The 24,346-nt window shown below is 39.4% G+C and overlaps 1 protein-coding gene across 2 annotated transcripts in view; it reads left to right on the forward strand.

Annotated features, from left to right (window-relative positions):
* Positions 1-4,429: 4,429 nt before the first annotated feature.
* Positions 4,430-24,346, forward strand: part of LOC124307391 (carbonic anhydrase 2) — a 28,662-nt gene continuing 8,745 nt past the window's right edge. For both annotated transcript variants that reach the window (XM_046769067.1, XM_046769112.1), the window contains exons 1-3: positions 4,430-4,942; positions 21,514-21,714; positions 24,058-24,179. In XM_046769067.1, coding sequence (XP_046625023.1) covers positions 4,903-4,942; positions 21,514-21,714; positions 24,058-24,179 — 363 coding nt within the window. In that variant the 5' untranslated portion in view covers positions 4,430-4,902. The remainder of the gene's footprint in view (positions 4,943-21,513; positions 21,715-24,057; positions 24,180-24,346) is intronic.

Here is a 24,346-nt window from a genome sequence, read left to right on the forward strand (position 1 = left end):
TTCTGTAAATTTATTAGACGTTTTTAGTGTGACTTATTCAAACTGAGATATACCTTTACTTACTTTATATTTGTATGCCGATTGTATAAGTTGTGCTTGTATAATATATACATCTATAATCTATATGTATATATGTATATACATATGTGTGTCAATTTGTCGTTATTTGCTTTCGAGCTGATACAGAAATTTCAGCTACTAAGGCTAAAAAATAAAACCAAAATATAATATACGGTTTAATTATTGTACGGTTAAAGGCATTAAAGAATTATATACGATAATATATTACTCCTAATTCGCCAATGTATATATGTATATACACATGTGTAATTTAGTACTCAGGTAATGACGTAATCGAAAATTACATTCAATCTTCCACAACGTTCAGAATTCACTTACTTACCTACTTGAGGAGGCTAATAAAAGTATTTGACGAAAAACGGTGTACCTACTGAATTTGCAGAAATTCCGCGATGCGTATGTGGTGTAGTTAATTTATGTCTATGTCCAGCCATCTACCCGAAACTGATTAAATTTTTGCTTGACGTATCGTCAAAATTTTAAATAAAATTAGGAATAAACCATTTTCTTGCAGTAAAAAACGTTTCCCGTAAGTCTCCGTTACAAAATTCTATCCGTATATTGTACCATAAATTTATATCGAACTTGCGGTAGCCTGTAATTAAATTAGCGTGGAAAATTTCTTAGTCATTGTATGTTATTCGTGAAACATGTTATATAGAATTACTTGTAAAAAATGATTCGCATATTATTGACTTGGCCATCGCGTAAATTGCAACTATATAATACGTGTCAGATTTTTCATACAATTAAGATGGGATAGTTAATCGCTGGTAAAACTTTATCGGTAATCAATCGCAAACGGACAAACGGTCGTCATTTGCTGAACCGGTATAGCTTAGTGTTAATATAGTCTGAGCAAAAAAATTTGTCACAACAGCTGAAAGTTTGCTAATTTAATTAACACGTTTCCTACATTGAACCTAGATTCTGAAATTCGTATATTCTAGATCGTGATTTTGGCGTGAATATCGCAATATAAGTATAGTCAGTATTCACTGCGACATTCGAGAGTCTCCGTTTCATAATTGGCTATTAGTTAATCTGACCTGAATTGAATTTTTGCTCTATCGTTAATTGCTGAACACCCTGACAATCTTAAAGTGATTATTCGTCTTTTCGTTCCGAGCAAGTGTATCGTTAAATCAAGACATCATGCTGAAGTCACGCGCAATAACTTTACGTGAAAGACCCTGAAGCGTAACCAATTGTGCACAGTCAAGTTTAGGGTTATCGCACAATTTCTCGTCGATGTTACAATTCTTATCGCGCTTGGATTCATAAATACGTGTTTTAGGTTGGCACATTTTTCGTTCCACGTACGAGCGGCACGTTTCTGCAGTATAAATCGCACTGCGAAATACTTGTAAGAAGATATGTAATCGTGCGTCTAAATTTATCCAAATGTTTAACTACCGAAAAAATGATAAAGAACAAAAGAATAAGAAAAAAAAGTAGCGCTTAATGATTCGCTGGCAACGAGAGCGAGAACTGATGGGTAAAAATAGTTACACAAATCTAGGTACCAATCCGTGTTGCCTAAAGTTGATAATAGGAGCAATAAATACGAATTGTTTGCTTTAAAGATTTCGTCTCATCGTTGAACACCAAAAAGATTTATTAGACTGATTAGCGACCTTCTTACGCGATCTTGGTCCGATATTAGAAGAACGTTGATTTTAAAAATCAATTTAAAACTGTCGATCATCGCATACGTGGAACAGTCATTACAGTTTCGTCACCGGTTCGTTACCAGGACATGGCGAAACATTAAAACAAATATTTCAGAGAACGCGATTTTAAAGAGCGGGCGGACATTTTCTTCCCCTGAACTCTGTACCAAATTTTCGATACGTTACGATATTTTACCCTGAAGAAAATATTAAAACTCAGTGAAGCAACTTCATGTCATGGGTTAAACAACGTTTGTTACACGTGCTTAAGCTGCGCTGCTGACCCTTTTAAAACCAGTCCTGGTGGTATCGTTACCGAGGTCAATTGGGAACACTCTGGGGGTCTTGAATCGTGCAATTCATTTGGCGATAGTAATTTTTCATATTAGGATTTAGATGTCGTACGATTTGTTTGTTCTCACTGCGTCGTGGAAAACCAATCCAGATCCACGATCAGCGTTTTCGCTGTCCGTCGCCTCGATCGTCGTCCCACAGGAATTAATAAATTCCGCGATGGTTGTTGCGTATTGAATTTTGTTTTAAAACGAGTTTCACCCAAACGACTGCTAATTACGCCCACTTTAGAATAACTACATCGACCAACAGCCGCGTCGATGAGTAACGAGCACCTACACTTATTTTGTGTTTGCAGGCTTTCATGTGCTAAAATCGTTCAGAACGCACATCACCTGTATATGGCACCTTAGGTACAAATTACAATTCTATTTCTGCTGCGATACGTTGAATCCCGAGTCAGCCTGTACCCTGGAAATTCACTCCGCAGAGTAGAAAATGAGACTGTCTGTGCGGATTTTTGCGACACGTATAAGGCTCGATTCTTTTAATCGATAGAAAGTTACTGCAGTGAAAATATTCGGACAATAGGTTGCTTATAAGCCATTTTTCGTGAACCATACGCAAAACGGGTGCAACTGATCAGCAGAGAAAATAAAATGTGTGGGTACGGCGGAATCAGAAGAAATATCTTGGCTTGCGCTTGAAAATGGTAATGCATGCAAGTAACGTTCGAATAGTATGCAAGTGTGTCATGCATAGTATAATATGGCATAATCGATAGAACTTATTGCCAGACAAGACATTCACACTGAATTAGCCACGCGGCAATGCAATTTCAGTTGCAGTTATTTTCAAGCCACAGACTACAATTTGCAATCTTCTTTTTTCAAACAGTTTCAATAATTGCTCGTCCCTGTCTTGAGCAAGCAAGACAGTTATAATGACTCAATGTAAGTTGTGTATTTTGGAAATTTTTCACCGCTGTAAGAGGATTCGTGCAGTTTAAAGCCCTGAAAAGATTCTCAGATACTTTTACGACCAAAATTAATATCAGAATTCATTCTAATCGTAAGTATAAATTTAACTTATACAGCTGCAGTCCCGTTACTGTTCATCAAATCTGATATGCAGTCACCTTTTTTATTTGTAAACTACTTTGTTTGATTAAATTGATGAGTAATTAAAAAAACCACTGTGTTTAGTAACGCGTAGAGGTGTCTGCATTTCCTTATGACGACATAATAACTTTTCATCGATTAATTAATATTGCAATCGATCGCACGTTGTCGTTGAACTATAGTACACATGTGCAATAACGCTGACGCACCGATCGTTTTATTCAATTCTGTTTGCAACACGTGAATACAATATTTACAAACGATTTTTAACCTTGCGAAAGATTTAGTTCCGGGGTAATGTTTAATAATATACTTTCGACGTGATTGTCATTTGTTTTTCCTCCTTCAATCCTGAGAAGTACGAATACAACAATTCTCTCAACTCTACGTGGAAAATCCCGTTCGTTGTACTATCTAATTCAATACATATGCTATGTAACGTTTTGACATTCTATCAGACGCACTAATTGATCCGGTTTATACGATATCTCGAGCGTTAATTGCGTTGTTTTTTTGACACACGACAGCCATGAAACCTGTGGAAACATGCGGGAAAATTACGTGTCTACATATATTTGCCAGGGAATTTTTACCACATGAAACGCTACGAGGGAAAAGAAAATTTCAACTCAAAATGATTTATAATTTTTTTCACAAGCAATCTCAGCAGTGCGATAAAAAAAAATCGTTCATCGCATGAAAATTTTGTTTTTAAATTAAAATACCATTCGCATGGTCTAAAAAAATTTTTCTTCCACAAAGTTCACCATAGACGTTAACCGGCTGCTGTACATAGAGATGTTCAATGAGCAGCGGCAGCTTCCCAACTAAACTAAACCAAAGTTTTGTTGGGTTGTAACATGAAAAATCGTAGGTTTTTTTTTTTTATTTTTTTTTCAATTTTTTATTTTTTACAACGTGAAAAATGTCAAATCACGGGACGATTTCTCAAAGGAAAGAAATCCTCGGAAAACTTTTACCGAAAAAACTCCGGAACCTTCGGAACGATTTAAAGAGAAAAACGGCGTGCAGACGAGTATTTCTCTGATCGTAGGGATCGTCCGACGGCCAGCGATGAGAGACAGGTAAGACAAGCATGAAACCTACGCTGCCGATTGTGAGACTCGAGACTCGCGGCGGGTTGCGGGTGTCGGGTGCACGTGTAAATATTTACCGGCGCATGCGCGTTGTGTCGTTGCTCGCGGTCACGTGACCACGTGGGTTATAAGTCGCCCTCCAGGCCGGCCGGCTTAACAGTTTTACACATCAGCCCGAAGCGTGCGGTAGGTAGTTGAAGTTGTTCGCTCGCCGCGGCCTTACAATCAACCGCACAATCGTCGCAAAGCGACACGCTCGTACGTGTCCCGTGTATAAAAATTAAATAAACAAACAAAGAAAGGTAGAAAGTCGGAGGAATTTCCTCTTCGCGTTTAAATATAACTCGTTTGAATTCCCTCGTCAATTCTCATCTATTTGTCGGTTGTGGCATCCCGCTCGCTGTTGGCGCGATTCTTTTTTATCGAATCATTCGATCGGCCCGAGCCTTGAACGAGAACTAACGTGAACGGCTGCTGCTGCTGCTGCTGCTTCCTTGGCGTTTGTTAGAGATCGAGAAGACGCTGGACGCGAGTTCGATCTAGAAACAGGGGAGTTCAAGTGGACAAGACGTCCGGGAGCAGGCTATACTCGGACCTCAACTTCGCAGACCTCAATTTCCCTTAAACCTCCCCACGATGGCCGGCATGAACGAGTGGGGATACTCAACTGTAGACGGTCAGTCCTTACACCGATTATATTGCTTTTCTTTCTTTTTTTCTTTATTACTTCCCCTTTTTGTTCCCATTAATTTCCAACCTCGGTACACGCAACGCCTCCTCTCATTTATATTATTTTTGTACCTCGTCGCCGAGCTTTCGAAACTCGCGACTCGCGGGGCTTTATTCTACCAAACCATCTATCACCGACACATGCGTCGAGGATAAAAGAGCGGCGAGTCAGCGCTGCCACGTCTTTCCCCCTCCCCTTCACCTTTGGTACTCCTGCGCACGAGGCAATGTTTACATCGTGTTTCCACGACTGAAATACTTGACGTTACGTTCATTTTGTCATATTGTCATTTTTACCTTTGTTAAAAAAAATTCATCTCACAGCGCGAATAATGCCTATTGTGTAGGATAGTTGTAACGCTCGTATTACTTACGTACTTTGAGTACGGGTAACGTGGCAGCTACGCGTTTCGGTATGATCCATTATTGTGAAAAATTTCGAATGAATGGACGTCAGCGTCGTCCTCGTGACTTAAAAAATACAAGTATTAGCACATTTAGCGAACCGATCTCGGTTACCGTTTTCAACGGTTCGTTATGTTCGTTATCTTCCTCGAGACTTTGTGATAATATTGCACGCCATGTTGAGAGACCGACGCAAAATCGGAACTTCTCATAAAATTACGTATTTCTGAAATCAGTCACTAACCATGTATAGTGGCACCCTGTATGCAAGAAGGAATTTTATTGTCCGCCTGTTGGACCGATTTCTCTTATTGCATGAAATTTCTCCTCACTTCTACCAAACCTGTCTATCTGATTAAGTTGCGTATTTTTTTTTATTTTTTTTATTTTTTTTCGCCATTTTTCATTCAATTTTGACAAAGAATTCGTTGTATAACGTTCGTGAAATTAATGTATGATACAGCCTGATCTATGAGTATTCGGTGTGTAATTGCAAGAAATTGACGAATGTACTCGTTCCACGAGAAATTCTCCTAATCTACTATAAAAAAAAAATAAGAGTCATATTATTACACGTGCAATAAAAGTCCTTCAAGGTCCAGTAATTGAGATTCTTTACGCACCTCGAAGCGGAATCGTTGGATAATAAAAAACGCATCACGCGATATTTGATGTATGTACATACGTGTCTAGTGACGCGGATTTCGTAACAAGATACGGTACGTTACTCATATATCGCAAGATTTTTTCTTAAAACTAACTAATTTTTATCAATAGTTGACTCAGACTTTACTTAAATGACTTCACTACCTGACAAAAGGAAACGTGCAATTATAATTTTCATCCTAACGCACGAATAGAGTAAACCAAACAAAGATGAAATGGAAGAAAATTAAAAAAAAAAAAAAACTATTCCAATCGTTAGTTAAAATAAATCTGCGGAGAAACATTTTCACTATCATATACACATACATACGTAGGTATACTGCAGAGAACAGTCAGCATTTACGCGGAATCTGATATGCAATTTACAGGCGCGGCTAGATTGGCGATATTATTAGCCGACGGAAACTGCGGGTAGTTGAGTTAATTGAAAATTCATGGAAGGTACGGTACGCACAGGTAGATATGAGACACGGTACTTTGCAAGCAGGTTGTATAATAATTGCCGAAAACTTTCCGTGGCATAAACGTCAAGGCGTAAAAATTAGGTGAGGTATTTTTTCCAACCTGACACGTCACTGTACCATTCCTCGGAGCAATTATAATATTCGTTCGTAATTAATTTTTACAGTTCCAAACAGACAAGCGTTTCTTTTTCCCTTTTTTTTTTTTATTCGCGGTTAAAATGAGGAAAAGAAACTATCTCGTAAACATACGATAAAGAAAATTGATTTTTTCAACCCGTGCGCGAAAAGTGTGCTTCTCAACTTGTTGGTGATACGCGATTTGATGCATTAGGGAGAGGAGAAATACACGTAACTCTCTTTCTCGTACCAACATGGTTTGTGCCACCTAATTCTTCACTGACATGATATCTAAAGAGGGTGCAACCCCTAAAATCAATACTCTTCTTTGGGGTCGGCCGATGCACCTGTAGCCTCGCTTTCTAAGGAGGTTACAAATTGTTGTTAGAAACGAACGCGGTCACAGTTCAATTTTTTTCAATCCATGACACCGCGATCAAGATTCTAATTCGATTGTCTCAGATGGGTTTTATAATTTTTTGTACGAAACTAGATGACGAAAAACGTCACCGCAATTTTGTTCACAATTTTTCGACCCAGTGCGGCAGCGTATCTGAAGTGTGATTTGAAAAGTTGAAGAAAAATATTCCACTTTTTAAATTCTTATAAATTCTGAAAAATTATCGGAAGATGCAGGTTTCATAACTTGGAAAGACAAATAAGAAAAAAAAATGATTATTACTGGATTGCATTTTTGATATAAGAATGAACATAAAAGTTCATTATAATATATGTCTGCGGAGACATTTTTCGGCGCGTATTTTAACGAGCTCTTTACATTCATTCTCGTGTCAAAAATGCAATCCAGTAATAATAATTTATTTTTTTATTTTTCCATTTACTTTTTTATTTACCTTTATGAAGTTATGGAATCTTAATTTTCTAACAGTTGTCAAAAAGTTTGTTTTTTTTTCAAAGTTTTAAACTATACTTCACATATGCTGGGTCGAAAAACTGATCAAATATTGCAATTGCATTTTTTCTAGTGTACTTTTATACGGAAAATTGTAAAAACCAATCTGTGACATCGACTTATCGTTAGAATCTCGATCGAGATGTCAGGGAATGCTCTATACATACATGTATAATCCACAGAGTACCGTTGTAATAAATTAATTATTTTCAAGCCGAATACGTAGCAGGATGTGATGCACACCGCAGTGCAGCAAATGTTCTGTCACGGCTTGTATTCTTCGCGTATGGATTTGAAAGGATGAAAAGGCTGCAAAAATGTCCTCGTTTCTATTCGCGGATAGCTATATCTACGGACACACAGACCTGCGGTTAATCAACAGGTCGAAATGCGCCATCTGCGGCATTCTTCTTAATTCTTTTATTAGACACCACAATAAGCGTAAAATAATTGTTGTAGCACGCTCGCGTGTCGTCACTCCGATGATCGTTTTGTTCGTCATCGCGTACATGGTCTGAACATGCGGGTATTACGTGCAGATCAATGCAGAAATATTGCCTGCTGTGCCGCCAGTCCATGTTTCGCTCCATCTGTTGTTGCGCAGAGTCGTCACAAAGAATAAACAAATTGGAACGATGCTGTCTGAAGCTTTGCTCTCCAACATTATACACACTGCATTATAAGTAGCTGTAAGTAAGCGGCCTGCGTGCAGTTACGACGTTCTTATTACGAAGCAACAAATCGCACCGAAATTACTCCAACGTACCGCTGCACACAGAATCTCGCTCGACGTGCGCTCGCGAAAACTGACTTATTACGTAAAGCTACATTTTGAAAATGATGTGCACGGTAAACATCCTAACAACAGGTTATAGACATCGCGCGATGTCATTAATTTGCCACGGTAATGGTTATCCGCGTTCCAGCGTGCGTGGAGAGTGTTTCTAGTGTTCCCGAACCTTTATATCGCCGCTAAAAGCAATTCGCTTATGTTTTACCTATCGCGTTTACTCATCTTACAGGTATATCGGTGGAGTAAAATTCACAGTTATACAAACCGAGTATCCGGGCTGAAGGTAACTTATCATTTCAAATGGCTTTCGTACATATGTATCAGCTTGACCTTTGACGCGGCTGATGTAGCTCGCTGGTTTCGCATCGTAGCAGCTTCATTTTTACCGTTTATGCGTGGCACGATGATCGACAAGCGATCGTCGGCACGGTCACTTGTTAGAACATAAGACTTTCCTGAATGACGTAGATATCCGCCAGGGCAGACCGAGTTCGCGATCCCGAGCCAAACCGGTTGCTCGATTGGATCTACACCACGGATCGATCAATATACTTAGATCGAGAACGAAATTCAACCCGCAGGCGAAGAGCTCGCGCTATTATCAATCCTAATAAGAAGTCAGCGGGGCATCTCCTCGGGCGTTTAATTAACCTGCGCAAGTATGTCGTGTGCACACACGGACACAGAGTGGGCAAATTGCGATCCGTCCACACTTGACTGTTGCTCGATACAGGTAACGACGACAAACCTGATAGCCGAATATACGTAAGAGATTCCTGCAGTACTCGCGACCCGATACAACCCAGTCTTTTATTCAACTTTCACCTCGCATAGTTTAAGTAATGGATGACGGTACGATCGATATTGCATTTTCCTGTCCGATTCAGGCATGTTGAATGGAATGCTAATTCGGCAATGCTGTTCTGATACCGTAAGATAGTAATACCGTGTCGAAAAATTTAGTTTTTGTCCACTTTGTCTTTTCAACGACACCTCAACTTCAGTCCATTCCACTGCAAGCCTCGTTGGGTCTAGTTTTAGAAAGCTGGTTATCCCGTTGCTTAACTACAAGTCGTATCGCGATTTCAACGTTGAAAACTGGTATACGACGTAATGGAATTTCGGTTACGTTTATACTACTCTACGTTCAACATCGAAAATCTTGGATTGTCCTGTAATCCGAGTTGACAGAAGACATTGAATCTTTGAAGTTGATACGAACCTGCGGGAATCGCGGAATTGTCGTGACGGTTGAAAGACCACATTGTAGAATACATCTGAACGTGTGTTATACTTTGAAGTTTCAATCAAACGCAGAAATATCTTGCACCTCCTATTGAAAAATCTCGAGACCATGACGAGATTTCAATGAATCCATGATCGGCCTAAGTTGGAAATTCGATTCTCCAGACCGGGTGCTTAACCTCCTGGTGTGTTCAACTTCGTGGTATAAGGACGTAGAAGCGAGCGTGCTCAAAAGTGTAATAATATATTCTCTGCTCGTCACGTGCTTCGTCACGCGTTCGCCGATAAAACGCCCGACGCCTCGCCCATTTCGTTCTCCTGTACGGGGCATGCAATTTGCTACGACTCGCATGTCCAATGAGCGATGGTCTTAAATCGGAATACTGGTAAACGACGAGACCACGTTCTACGCACAGGGTAACAAACTTTTTGCTTTCACCGCAATCCACGGCTTCTATTCGTCTATAACGCACAACGGCACAGTCATAACCGTATCTAGGAGAGGTGCCCGTTGGTGCCGGTTTCTTTCTTTCAGTGGTGCTCACGCCAATTTCCAATACTTTCCATGGCGTGTGTTCCCGATTATTGGCGCTAGTAGTTGGGACTGTTAACGTGCAGCCACAACGGTGACACGTTACTCGTTCAGGGCAATGCAACGGTTCGTTGATACGCGCACCGTGCACTCTGCGTGCTGTTTCTGCTCACTGTCAGAGGTCAGCTGATAGGTTTCCTCTCAAGTTTCCGTCGACCCATAGCAGCGCTGCAGCGGTCGCTGATCAAGAGATCTTCAGCCCAATCGGCTATCGAGGCGTCGATCTTCTACGCAGTGCGAACACTCGCTCGGACAAGATAACGACAATTTGAGAACCACTGAAGAGAATACGGGCTCTCATTCTCTCTCCTCTTCTATCCAACCAGAAGCTCACGAATGGAGCTTAACGTTTGTATCGCCGTTTGTATACTCGGTACAATTTTTGCGATCTACCTTGAGAAACCGCATTCACTTTTCGATGAAATTTATTAACGATATATTTAACGATTATCGCCAAGCCCAGTTTCATTGAGATATTAGCGACGTATCGTGAATATGACCAGACTGGTTTTGCAGTATTCTTTTTCCTCATATTCCATCCTTCATTGGCTATCCGGGCGCATTCAAGTCTCCGTCGACTGGTTTTCTCGAGGTGATCAGTCGTCCCGATGCAGCGATGTTACCTGAGTCAATGGGCCGGACCCACAAGTCGCTTTTCATTCATTCTCTGCACCGTAGGCACCCGAATCTACGCCTTTTATACAGGTAAAATGCATTATGCATGTCTCGTGCAGACGGGACAATTTACGGAGAAGGCGAACGACCACAACTTCGAACGTCGTCAAATTTCCTAGCAGATTTCCTCGAAGCGATAGCTGACAAATTCAGGCAAACGGATCTTGGTATTAGAAAGACACAAAGCTTGATCCTTTGTTGAAAACTGTCGAGTCCAGCTTGTCGAGAACACTGCGCAGCAGTGAGTAGTGCCAGCGATGATTTCTACCTGCTCGAGTTTTTACAGCTTTGGTATATTTAGATGTTATCGCGAAGAATTTCAATGATTAGCGCTGATGGACTTTAATTATTTTTTTAAAATTATATTTTCTATTTATTTCTGAAATATTACAGTGACGTAATTAGACCAGTTATTGGCAGATCCGCAAGTTTGCGACGTGGAAAAATTACTTGCGAAAACTAGGAATTAATACGTTCCTATGCACAACTCTGATCCATGATATACCCCGCTCATTACTGTAGTATTCGCCACTGAATTTTTCACGATGCAAAAGGTCGATAAAACTACCGGGTCGTCGCATGAACTCCCTATACGTTGGCTCTATTTCTGGCGCTCCTATATCTTCCGCAACATGTAAAGCTCGTTTAACATACTCGTTTTCCCAACGAATTTCACGAACCGAATGTTATTATCCCCGTTTGTCGCATGAATAAAGATCAACTTCGGTAATACAAATGGCAAATAGTTCTTCTGTCTTTTTTTTTTTTTTCTTTTTACAACACGCTTAGGCCGAGTAACAACGGCATTGCATTCCACTGAAGTAACAATTTATATTTTGCCATTGAACATGGCTTGCGATTCAGGTATCGATATAACACAAACGTCGCCCCTTTAAAAAATTTGTTTTTAATCTTTTCGAGGAGAGTGCGGCCCTGAATTTACCCGCTGTTTTTAGGCGAGTTGTATTATAACGTCAAATCGAACAGAGGTAGTGTGGAAAAATTTCGTTACATGCCGAATTCTTTTCTGGGTTAATGTGAAAATGGGTATAAATTATTTTCGCGGTACTCGTTTCAATACGTAGAAAGATGGAAGACCACGTATGCGATGTAACTGTGTAACTCACATCCATGTACGTTCAAAGTCTGCAATATTGCACGAGCAGAGTGATTGTGTAACTTGAGTGGAAATTTTTATGATTTACACGAGAGTTTTGCGGATAATCCGTGCGTGAGCAAAAATATTTCACGTGCTCGGTAATTATGCACGAGCACAAGCGGTAAAAGAAACTTGCAGGTTTGATCGGTCTTTTTACGATAGAGGTTCCCGAATGTACTGATGACGTAATATGGAGGATATATATATATATATAATAGAGTGTTTCAGAAAAAAATTATTTGCTATTTTCCATCGTGGCAGCCCCTAAACGTTTGTTTGGGTCAAAAGAAAGATTCCGTCAAAAGATTGGCGTTCCACGTTATGTGGAAGATCGCGCTCGGTTGATTTTTCACTTTTATAAATTTTTTTAAAATTATGAAGTATCGTTAACAGAGTTTTTTATTATTAGTTACATCAATCGTAACATCAATTTACGTCACAAAGTTCCAGTTGATGTTTGATATGTTTATCCGACGACTTTTTCATTATTATTTCAATCTCATAAAGTAATTATAATTCAATAGGAACTTTTAATTTAGGAGAATAAGATTTCCGTTTGATATATCGTTGTGCTATGGATCGTGATCTTTGGGTTTAACGTAAATTTCAGGAAAGAAATTGAATTAGCCCGCAAATAAAACGTCCAGGTGTTTTGGGATTTTTACTTTGCAATTGCATCTTTTTTCTTTCGTTTCCCTTCCAATCAGGCGTCGACTCTCAGGGTGTGGTGTGTAATAATCGTCGGAAATGACGTGACGCAGGACCGACCGGTCAGACGCCGAGAGTTGACGCCAAGCATGGAAGATCAGACAATTTTTTAAAGCCTCCGCATGAATATTGAATGTGTAGGTAAGTATACAGAAAATAAATTAACAGAAATTAAATTATACGCACGCGACGCGCGGATGGTTTTTATGAATTATTTACACTGGTCAAAATGTATGCGGTTGCCTTGATTAATTTGGATACCGTTTGAGCGTTGGCTTTGGTAACACTTTTTCGCTTCCTTCATGAAAATACAATCGAGCCATTTCGCCTGGATTCAGTCTAGTTTCGGTTAATTATCGATTCGCTACCGTCACGACAAATATTCAAGTCCGGCTGTGCGCGAGAGCTAAAATCTTACAAAAAAGCAAAACTCGCTATCGAGGAGAAATTTATTATTATATACCTACGTGTGTAGAAAGTTGCGCGTGCACTTTCGGTTTGTCGGAAAGAACGTTCGTTACGAAGCCGATGCGCGGACGGACGATGCCTCGATCATCTTATGTACTGGTGTTATGTGACATACGCAGGAGGAAAAAAATTGATGAAAATTCATGCATAAAGCTGTGTATATTTTACCCAATGCAATCGATTACGGATATTGCAACGTTACTTCACGACGGCTTGCGATTTTTTTTTTGAAATTTTACACGCCGTCACGCTTCTTCGTTATTGGCCCTTTGAAAATTCAATGGCCATATAACGAAGGCGGGCTATTAAATAACGCTTTCAAGGTAAAAAAAGCACCTTGTAACAGTCATGCAGGAAGTTGAATTCCTTCGGTGCTGTATATCTGTGTGGGCGGAAAGATCCACCGATTGTTATCCAAATTAATACAGCGCCAAATGCCTCATATCCGTATACAGGAAGCTAGTTGATATTCTAACGACCGGTTAGACAAAAAAAAAAAAATTTAAATTGTATCTATTTACTTAAATGATTTAAGAATATGCAACGATTAGATTCCTTTTTCTTATAAATATTTGCCTGCCCCACGAATTATGTTGTTATGAAAAATTTGTTCTCTCTATAATCTATATTTATGCACGTATAACGTAAAGATCAGTCATGACGTAAATTTTTTTTTTTGCTCATCGTTCACCTTGCGAGGCATCAGAGCTTGTCTAAATGTTTCAAAATCAATAATTAATGAACGATTAAGCGTACCGTGCTGAAATGATTGAGAAATGATTATCATTTGCGCCCGAATTTATAGAGATTATTTAGAACAAGTTTGTCGGTTAGCGTAAAATCTCAGAGGTGAACTTGCAACTTAAAGTTTGACGAACCGTGTTGACATAAGGAATACGTGAAGCGAAGTGAATACTTTCTCTGCATTAACGAGATTCTGTGCAGTTGACCGAAATGATTAGGACCTTGCCGGCAATTAGAATGTCTAAAATTCAGCGAATTGACTGGCGTAATCTACAAAAGAAGATAAGAATACTAGGATCGAATCGTTTGATTGCAAAGCTGATAAATGTACTTGACATCGTTTAACGGTCAATGCTTAACGTCAGGAATTAAATCCGCTAATAAATCGCCTGTTTATTATTGAAATAAAATTCCTATCTCCGTGTCGATATTTGCGCAGTTACCAAACCGGTGTGCAATTGCGTGCCGCTGCAGTTCACCGACTAATAATAACTCTGTATGCACTCCAATGAAATGCAGCAAAATCATCCGGTGGCATGTATAACATATCCGGTGATAGGGGGCTAATCGTCTGAAACGACTTATACGTATACAGAGTTGACTAGTTTCTTATCATATCGAAGGTAGTAACTTTGTCGTAACGATGTATGCTGAGGAAAAACCGTTGTTTCACGATTTTGGAATCGTCTGAAATTTAGTAAACCGTAATAAAACGAAACGCATTCGTTTAGAAATTTTAATTCCTTAAAAATCGTTGTAAAATTACGAAAACAATAATGTTTCCACAATGTTTCGTTGCGATAACGTTACAAATTTCAACCTCGTGGTTTCCTGGAGTTTTTACACTCGTAATCTCAGCAATTCTCGCATAAAATGTGAGGAACGCAGTTGCGTTCTATGACAATCGTTGCCTGGAGGTCGAGACGAGTTGACGAAACGAACCGGAATAATATGTTAAAAAAAAAGTACTCGAGATGACCAGTTTTCAAGTATTTTATTTCTCAATTCACGGTTCAAACTGACGGCTATTGGTTATTCGCCCGTTCACGGTTGTCAAAAATTTACCAATTTTCCCACTTGGAGGAAACAATTCAACGCTGCAATGTATTCACGGCTCTATTCTTACCTATAATTATGTACTACAGGCCGGAATGTGTATAACGCATACATATGTGTACATAAAAGGTTTATCTTGAATCGTATGTGCTTTTATACATGTACGGATCACGCGACCACTTTGCAAATGCGATGTTCTAACTTGGTATCCTATGTTAGGTGCAATTATCGGATGAATGACGGGAGCGAAAATATTTTTTTCCTCATTTGTTTGGTTTTTTTTTTTTTTTTTTTTTTTAAGTTTTTTTTTTCAATTTTTAATTGGTAATATTTTTCGTATAGACGTCGGGGTTTGGGATAGATATATAAACAATTCGAGGATACCTGTGTTACATCAACACTACGCAAAACGTTTGAAAAATCAATTATAATGTAGATTTTCTTTTACCGTTCGTTATATCCAAGGAATACTTCGTCGCTTGCATATTTGTTTGTACAGTCATTTGTATACGCAAGTTGAAAGAAATTAAATATTTGTAGAATTGTAATAATATTGTTGAAAGAAAATCGTTGCGATATGGGACGTTAACTTGTGAAGATATTAATTAAGCATACCTACAATGAAGAGAGAAGTGAACGAGAAAAATATGTTGAATTACACTTTTTAAAACGAAGGTAAAATCACGTATTTGTGACTCCAAAGTTTGATAAAAAAAAAGAAAAATATATTGTACTTTTTATTTTAAAATAAAAAAAATAAGTAAAAAACCGAACTTGTGCCGTAGAACAAAGAACATAAGTCTTGCATTATTTGACGTGAATAAATAAATCGAAATATATCCGTCCAAACCTTGAGCATTGTCTCACCTTTTGCTAAACAGATTAAAAGCTTAGGGATTAGATAGAGGGGACATTTTTTGGGAGAAAGGGGGAAAGACTGCGAAGCCCCGCAACACCTGACGCGCATAATATGCTGCAGCTAGTGTTACAAAACAATTCGATCTCGAATTTAGAAGCGTAGTCTCGGATATTCATCCCCCTCTGCAGTTTCGCTGTGGTGTCAAATTTTCGATTACCTAAAGTTTTTAAACCCATCGAACCCTCGTTTGTACCTTGTATGAAACTGTAAGTCGTTTAATGCCTACCCATAATTCGTCGGCACGATCAATTCGCTGACTTTCCGTTGGCGCCAAGCCCGTTCCAATTACACACAGGTGTAACCGAAAGTGTCCCTCGAGTTTCTTTGCGTCACGCGATAATTCCAAGCGACCAAGCCCACCAATAATCGTTTACCTTGTCCAATATCTCGCAATAATTGGGTTGTCACTGTTGCGATATTATATGCCTACTTTACACTCATGGGAATTAATTTTCGCCTTGCCAGAAGATTGATTTATCGAACTTTGACGAAGTATTTCGCACAAAGCTTTTATTGATCACTGATCGATCGCGCTGTTAGAGCGAGTAATAAATTTGTCTCGTTCAGAGCTTATTCAGATACTCTTGTGTCACGCATTTTCACAGTCAAGTTTTTCAATCAACGTGATTCATTTCAAATTACGCCACAGAGACTGCTTAATATTGACGTGTGGATTTGTCGATATTACCGGAAAGTCTAATCGTCCTCATATTTCGAAGGCTGTATTTATTACGCACGATAGACGCCTAATCGACGTGGGACGATACACATTTATTGTTTGCGATTAAACTTCCGAACGGATGATCGATGCACTTGCGCGACGAACGGTTCAAGCCTGCCGTGGATTAACTAATTGTAAATTGACGGGCCAAACTTATTAACCGATAAGAATTCGCGATAAGATGTACATATATCCGGCATCATACACGCACATCTTGACGATCGATAGCCACCGGATTCCGATCTTCGGAGCTTTTTGATTTTGATAGCTTGACGCGTTAGCACGTTTATTGAAATTGATCGCCATTTTATCCGCATACAATTACTAACACGTATTGCAATATATGTGTAATATACCGTACACCGTCACGAGATATAATTTTATTGCAATATTTTATGCACGTAATAATCATTTTGTGCAAAGCTTGACGTTTCCTCTGTCACGTGACGATTTTCTTCACGCCACTTTGTGAAAACGGGAGATAAAAAAAATTTTTACGATTCCGCGTGCGTCTTCGTAAAACGAATCGTAAATATTGCAAAAACTATCAGCCATCAACTTGAGAGACGCGTTGTATAAAATATAATAAATAACAATACGTACCTACCTCGTGATGCAATAATTCGTATCTATCACATGTCGTCGTGCTGTTTTTATCTTTGAATAGATTCAACAATAACCGCCGTGCTGCATGGCAGGATTCTGCTCACTTCGACGATCGTAAATCTCGGCATTTATCTTCGATTTCACGACACGCGTGCCAGTTGAAGGCCACCAAAAGTTGACGAAACTTTGAAAAGAATCCCTCGGCTGCCATCGGTTTGTCCCCAAATTCTCCTAGTTTAAAAGGAAAATAATATCTAATTGCAACAGCCGCTGCGCTGTGAATACCTACGCTAAAGAAATATGTTAATTAAAGTGTTTGAAACAATTCCAATGTACGTTTCTATGAAACAGAAGTCATTCCATTGTCATTCCAGACGAACTTTCAAGCGGAAACAGATCAAGGTGCTTCTTTTGCAGGGTGTGGGTCTGGTGACGTCTTTCTTCTCGCTTCAATAGTAACAGGCAAAGTTCTTGTCTCTTCAATTAATATAATACTCAAGATTCTGTTCTATCTTTTATTTAAGCAACGCAAGTACCTGCAGCGATGTTATACTATACATATCGTGTTTTAACGACAATTGAGACATGCATTATATGTGTAACTTGAATTGACGCGTCTCAATGAAAGAATTGATCGTATATACATATGCGTAAATATTATACTTATAATAGTTTAAGGACGTATTCATACAAATAGTTATTCGTATTCGATTTACAGACAACAATCACATGCTCAATTCATACTGAAAACACACTTGTTTCTTCCATTATAGAAATTAGGTTTTTTAAATTGGTATCTCACTTGACTGCGTCCTATTGTCATTGTGATTTACTGTAATGTGAGTGATATTTCTGTATTCGATGAAAAAATTAAAACAAAAACTATTTATGAACAAAAAGGAACACGTCAGTTGAATAATTAGCGCTTCCAAGTAGTGAACCGCGTTTTATAATTTAATTAAATCGAAAAATTATAACTCAGGCGAATAATTGGCTTATCTTCTTTTTTTTCTCGATCTTTCACTGAATGCATGTGGTTAATTCAAGGAATCCTTTCTCCGTATGCAGAAATTTCAACAGCGTCCTTCAGACAAGACTAATAATATTATAGGTATAGTAAGCTTGTGCCAGAAATGCCACATCTAGCTTTTTATAGCGTGAAAGTTATATAAGAAATCGTGTACAAGTTCATGTTATACCTACGAATGGGATCGAGAAAATTATGTTTGTGAATTATATAACTCTTATCAAGAAAATAATTGAATTATTATTTTAAATAAATTAGAGATATAACGATTGTGAGAGATTTTTAAGAAAATTTCTACTTCCTTCGACAGATTTGAGTTTTGAAATCGAATAAATTTTAGGTATAAGTGACATAGCTGTACGTGTGTAATGTAATTTTCTAAAAACACGTACCATCCACGTAAGATGACGGTCAAACTTGGTTCTTCCCGAAAGATACATACTTGTTTCTTTTCAGATTCAAAAAAAAAAAAAAAAAAAATATCACAGTAAAAGTGAAAGGTCAAATGAGCGCAATCTTTCGCATAACGCAAAACTCTCATCCTTTCACAAAATCTTTCTTTTAACCTGAACAAACTTTTTAAGGGATGCCACGGTGTGGAATCACAAATTATTTTTTCCGAAACACTGTAACGCACATGTACAGGTACGCTTGAATTGGTATGCGATCTAACGTTAATCGCGAGTAAACGACAACTCTTCCAGCTCTCGTATATCACGGGGAACGTCGGTTGTCATCAGCTAATCTACAATCGTCGTCGTCCCTGTCTCGGATGATAAAGATGACGAAGGCACAATCTACATCGTTCGAGGATCAACGCCATGCCATAAAACACGAGTCAGTCGGATCGAGCCGATATAAATTAATTTTTCAGCATATAATATCCATACATACGCACACACACACATGTATACGTATGTATATATGTATAAAGATATTATGATGTATCTGGTAATTGCCACTAGAAATATGGATAAGCAAATTACACGTCTCATAGTATTATTGGAATATACCCAATGACGATTAAAGTATTTGCGTCGTGATCTGATAATCGCTTTTAGATCGAAGGGATACCGTATCTTCTTCAATCTACATTCATAATATAATTGATCGACGCGGACCGTATCTATATGTATACCGTAACGTACAAATAAAAAATATATACATGCTTCATTCCCCGCGTCCATGTGTAATACGAGGTCACATATCGACAAGCTTTGCAGATTAATTCGCGGTAGCAAATCCTTTAATCAGACACCGGAAGTTGAGTTTCAGAGAGGGTTCAATCTAGCCTGTTTATTCTCGTTTGTAACCTACCGAAGGTCTGCGAGCACCATTTTATCACGCTCCTTTTTCAATGCCATTGCACGGTTTCGCAGATTTACTTTCCTTGCGGACGAGCAGAGAAAATGCAAATCGAACACGTTCGATTTTTAAATACGACTTGACCGTTGTAGACACTTTGGAATACGAAATTAAAATATTATCGTTAATTTTTCGCACTATCAGTCACAATGCGGGTGTCCTCCTTGACTAAGCACAAGGACTGCGTTTGTCAGCCCTGAGATCCGGTTTTAGCCATCAACGTCGGTATGCAAAAAAAAATAAAAAAATAAAATAAGAAATAAAAAATAGAACCACATTAAGCACTGACTGAAACTGAAACATGCCGCACCGTCAGATATTCGATTACCTTATTTTTACACAGGTGTAAAACACGTTTTTTTTTTTTCACAGGTGTATTATACACAATGTACAGTTTACACAGATACTCTCGGTCAACCGTAAAGTAAACTTTCTCCTGTGAAGGTTGAGTTCGACAGAGAGACACAAAAAGTTAACTAAACATTAGCTGTTCTCTAGTTGCGAATTACCTAATTGTGTGAACAGCACAAATGCTCTCGTATCACTGCAGATATTTGGAGAATTCAAAGAACACGTGCGATGGTGTGATATTTTCATTGATCATAAAATACCTGCGGATAATAAAAGTTGATGCGCTAATGTGTTGTAAATTGTTAAATTGATCAATTTCACGTAGCTGGTATGACTTTCGATGCATTGAAAAAATTAGTGAACGTACAGAGGGTGCATTTATTTATGCATATCTTGGTCGTTGCTCGTTTGAAAATAAATAGTTGCTAAATCGGAGGAAGTCTCATTCATTGAATTCTTTTGTTCAAGTGATTTATTACACAGCAGACATTTGATTATACTCGACGTATAACCCTGACCGATTTTTACCGATGCGAATTATTTCCGCTTTCCATCTTGCCGAGTCTATTTAGTCAATTTATACACATACAGCTAATCCACGTTGGATCTAAGGACGTTTCGTTCGCTTAGAAACACACCCAGGGTTCGCGGATCACTGTATGGATATTCAAGCGAGAACTGCTCGGCCATTGTTTAGCCGAAATTTTAACATGAAAATAAACCGAAGGTGGGTGCAAGTCGAGGTTTTTGCAACCTCGAACTGGAAGGTCCTTCGCACAAACCGTTAGAGACGTCTGAGGTACAATAAAATCAGCGCTAATCTGTACAATTTCATCATGTCCCTGTAACGAAAAAAGGAATTCAAGGTGCCAACGCTTGTGAAAATGGGAACGAAAATCAACGTGTACCGATGCATCGAATACGTATATATAAGGAAGTAAATCTTACAGGTGTACGTCGTCTATAAGTAGTCACGTGAAAAACGTCATGTTTGCGAGAGGTTTATGTTCGTTGAATCTCGCGGCAATAAAAACTGTCAAGTTGATAACGGTTAGAATCGCGTGAATGAAATAACCAAAGACAAATGTAGCGTAGAGGCGTTTTAATCCAGCTGTCTGCAAGGATCTGGCATAGAAATTGCGAACCGAAACGCGTATACGAGGTAACAATCGACATGTGTGTATGTATTGTAACGTTGTCGCAAAGTTACACCGTAAATTTGAATTTTCGGGCGTGGTTAGCGAACCTGGCGTATGTCTGAGGGATTTACAGAAGCGTGTAATTAGAATCGGAGAGCAGTAAATAATGATAAGATAATAGAGGAAGCAGCGGGTACATCATGTGACAACTTTCAGGTTGACAGCGAGATAAAACGAGGATATTATACAGCGGATGTAAATATACCTACAATGTGGCGAAAGGCTTAAGGAGTCAAATCGCGCCTACGTCACTTATTTTTCCTCGTTCGCAAAAACACGCCGTCGATACTCGAGATCTGAATCCAACGTTTTTTAATCCTTTCAGGGCCCAGTACGTGGGTGGAGAGATACCCAATGGCGGCGGGTTCCAGGCAGAGCCCGGTGAACATCGAGACCTTCCGTGCAAAATCCGACCACGAGGCTCTAAGTAGCAAACCGTTGAGTTGGCGCTACCCGGCGACGGCATCCAAGAAGCTGGTCAACCCGGGATACTGCTGGCGCATCGACACCGACGGCGATGGCACGCGTAAGTCTTCTCGCCTTTGCGAAAGGCTGCTAACTTGACCCAACTTGGCCGACCGATTGAAAGGTCGGCACCGTTTGCCCCCCTCCTCCCTCTTTGCGCTACGCGTTACACGCAACGCGATTAGCGGTGAAGAAAAAACGTGGGAATTGTTGCTGAAAATTTCTTCATTTGTAACAGGAGTGTGTAGTTCTTTGACATCGCTTTACGGATGTTTCTTCATTTTCATTGGCATCGAATGTCTACGCGATTTACTTTTTCAGTCACGGTGATGAGCAGCGTTACACTTCAAACATTTTCCATGTTCTGTAAGACTTGTCGGAGTTTATTTACAACTTTAAATTATCTTTGTTGGTTCGTATAACCCCGAAACACCGCGACTATTGTTTTGAGAATTAGTTCCGATACCACATCCGTCGTATTGAATACGCCATCTTGGATTTGGATATCATCAAATTCAGACTTCAGATTCGTCGTCAGCGACACCAAAAACCCCCGTGTTTAACAAAATTCAGGCCGAAATATTGAGTTGAAAAATGGGTGATGGAAAGGGTGGTTAAACCACCGAATGAAAATGAATTACAGAAACGTGCGGCTGTACATAGTGATTTTAACATGGCTGTTTATTCGCTGGTTGGTGGAGATTCTTGAGCCTTTGTTTGCCGTGTACTTATCGTCGTATTTAAACAATCTCTCTGACAACAACAGTCTGAATAATTTAAAAACCTTTCGTTGCTATCAAACATAGTTCTTGTCTTGTTTTTTTAAGCGTCTTTCCATATTACCTATTTCCAAATAATTTCCGCACTTTGAATCTAAATGCGGGAACTCCGAGCATAACGAAGTCGGTGCAAGTTTTTCCCAGTGTGCACTTTTCGGTCCTCTCGGTCGTATCTTTAGCCTCTCTTAAACGACCGGTCAGTCCCTGGGGCAAGTCACAAACGATTCCAAATATCGAGGAGGCTCGGTGTGGTTCCAGAGAACAAGTCGCGTACGAGTTCTCGTCCATTCAACCTGCTTTACAGAATTATCGTCATTTTCACGATCGCGGAGAGGCGTAAGAAGCAAGCAAAAAGATTATTCAGTCGCGAATATTTTCTCGTCCAGAGTCCCCGTGCTCCGATTCGGAATCATAACTGATTTTTTCATGATAATTTTGAACCGACGTAACGACCGATGATGACTTGTACGATATTTCGACTTTGATAACTCGACTTTGCGGAATTTCGAAGCCTTTTCATCGTGACAGTGAAAATTGTGGAACGTTAAATTTTTTCGCCGCAGTGAATATCAGATGATACAAGTGAGTCGAAAATACTTGGTAATATATTCTTTGCGGCGAATCTCCGGCGTACCTTGACCATTTTGAATCGTATTAGAGTTCTGCCTCGGATTTGAACCGTGGAAGACCTTGCGCCAGTCCTGACTCACAGTCTACGCTAAATGCGCATACGCGTGCTGTGCTGTATATTGTATACATTTACTGCCCACATACAGTCTACCGGTATGACATTGAAACGTGTTATGAATCTCAATGAATTTTCGAATCATTGTTTCGCCGAGTGCCGATAAACTACGTGTAATGAAAAGTGACCGCATAATGTTACTAATAATTAGCTCTACGGTGGCGGTAGGCACGATGCCTGTTGACTGTACAATCGTAAACGATATCGCTGTACCTGCGCCACACTTGTAATTATTTTTTAATCTGCATTTACTGAGGTTTTGATACTGTTTACTCAGTATGGAGTAACGCTGCGTAAATACTGTTAAGAAATGAATCGCGCGAAGCCGCCTCTTTCGACCTCGAAAATTCGTACAATACCAACAAGTCCAAATCTTTCGAGGACTCGAACTGTGCCATGCTCCTAACAAGCCAAGCATTCAGTCCGATTTCACTTTTGAATTTTTAGCATCCTTATTTCCAGCGTTTTTGCCCTCGCTGTACCTCATCTCGAATGTACGTATATATAGGGCAGCGACTCGCGTACGCGGTGGTATAATGACGTAACGCGTGCGATGTAACATTTCCCGGCTCGTATGACATTCAATAGAGTATATCCTGTGGGGTAATTTTGGTGTATTGCTCGGTGTCGAATCCAAGCACTTTCGAGTTCATTGTAAAAGTACAAAAGTTTTCGTCCCTACGGTGTCAAGTTCAATACTCATACGATATGTAATCTTGTGCCAAATCATATATCCCAGTGTTAACGTTAAGTGCATCCCGCAGCACCGAAAGGCCGATTTATCAGTAAAGTGTCATTTGAATCTTCATGCTTTTTAATTGCAGGCTCGTTGTTTTTTTTTTTTTTTTACCAAAACAAATTTCTTCGTTCTCGATTGCAGTCTTGACCGGAGGACCGCTTATGGACGACGTCTACAAGCTCGAGCAGTACCATTGCCACTGGGGATGCTCCGATTCCAGAGGATCCGAGCACACCGTCGACGGGCAAGCTTTTGCTGGCGAGGTAATTGATTCCTTTTCTTCTTTTTCTTCTTCTTATCACAAGGAATAAGCTACGACGTTTGGAAATTGTACGATCGTCGAATTTTCACCAGAGGAAAATAAAAAGTCGAGCTTTCTCTGCGACGTGGAGGAATAAGAAAGTTGACGAACGTAACGATACTTGACTCA

Source organism: Neodiprion virginianus, chromosome 1, assembly GCF_021901495.1.
Source record: "Neodiprion virginianus isolate iyNeoVirg1 chromosome 1, iyNeoVirg1.1, whole genome shotgun sequence".
NCBI classification, from domain to species: Eukaryota; Metazoa; Arthropoda; class Insecta; order Hymenoptera; family Diprionidae; genus Neodiprion; species Neodiprion virginianus.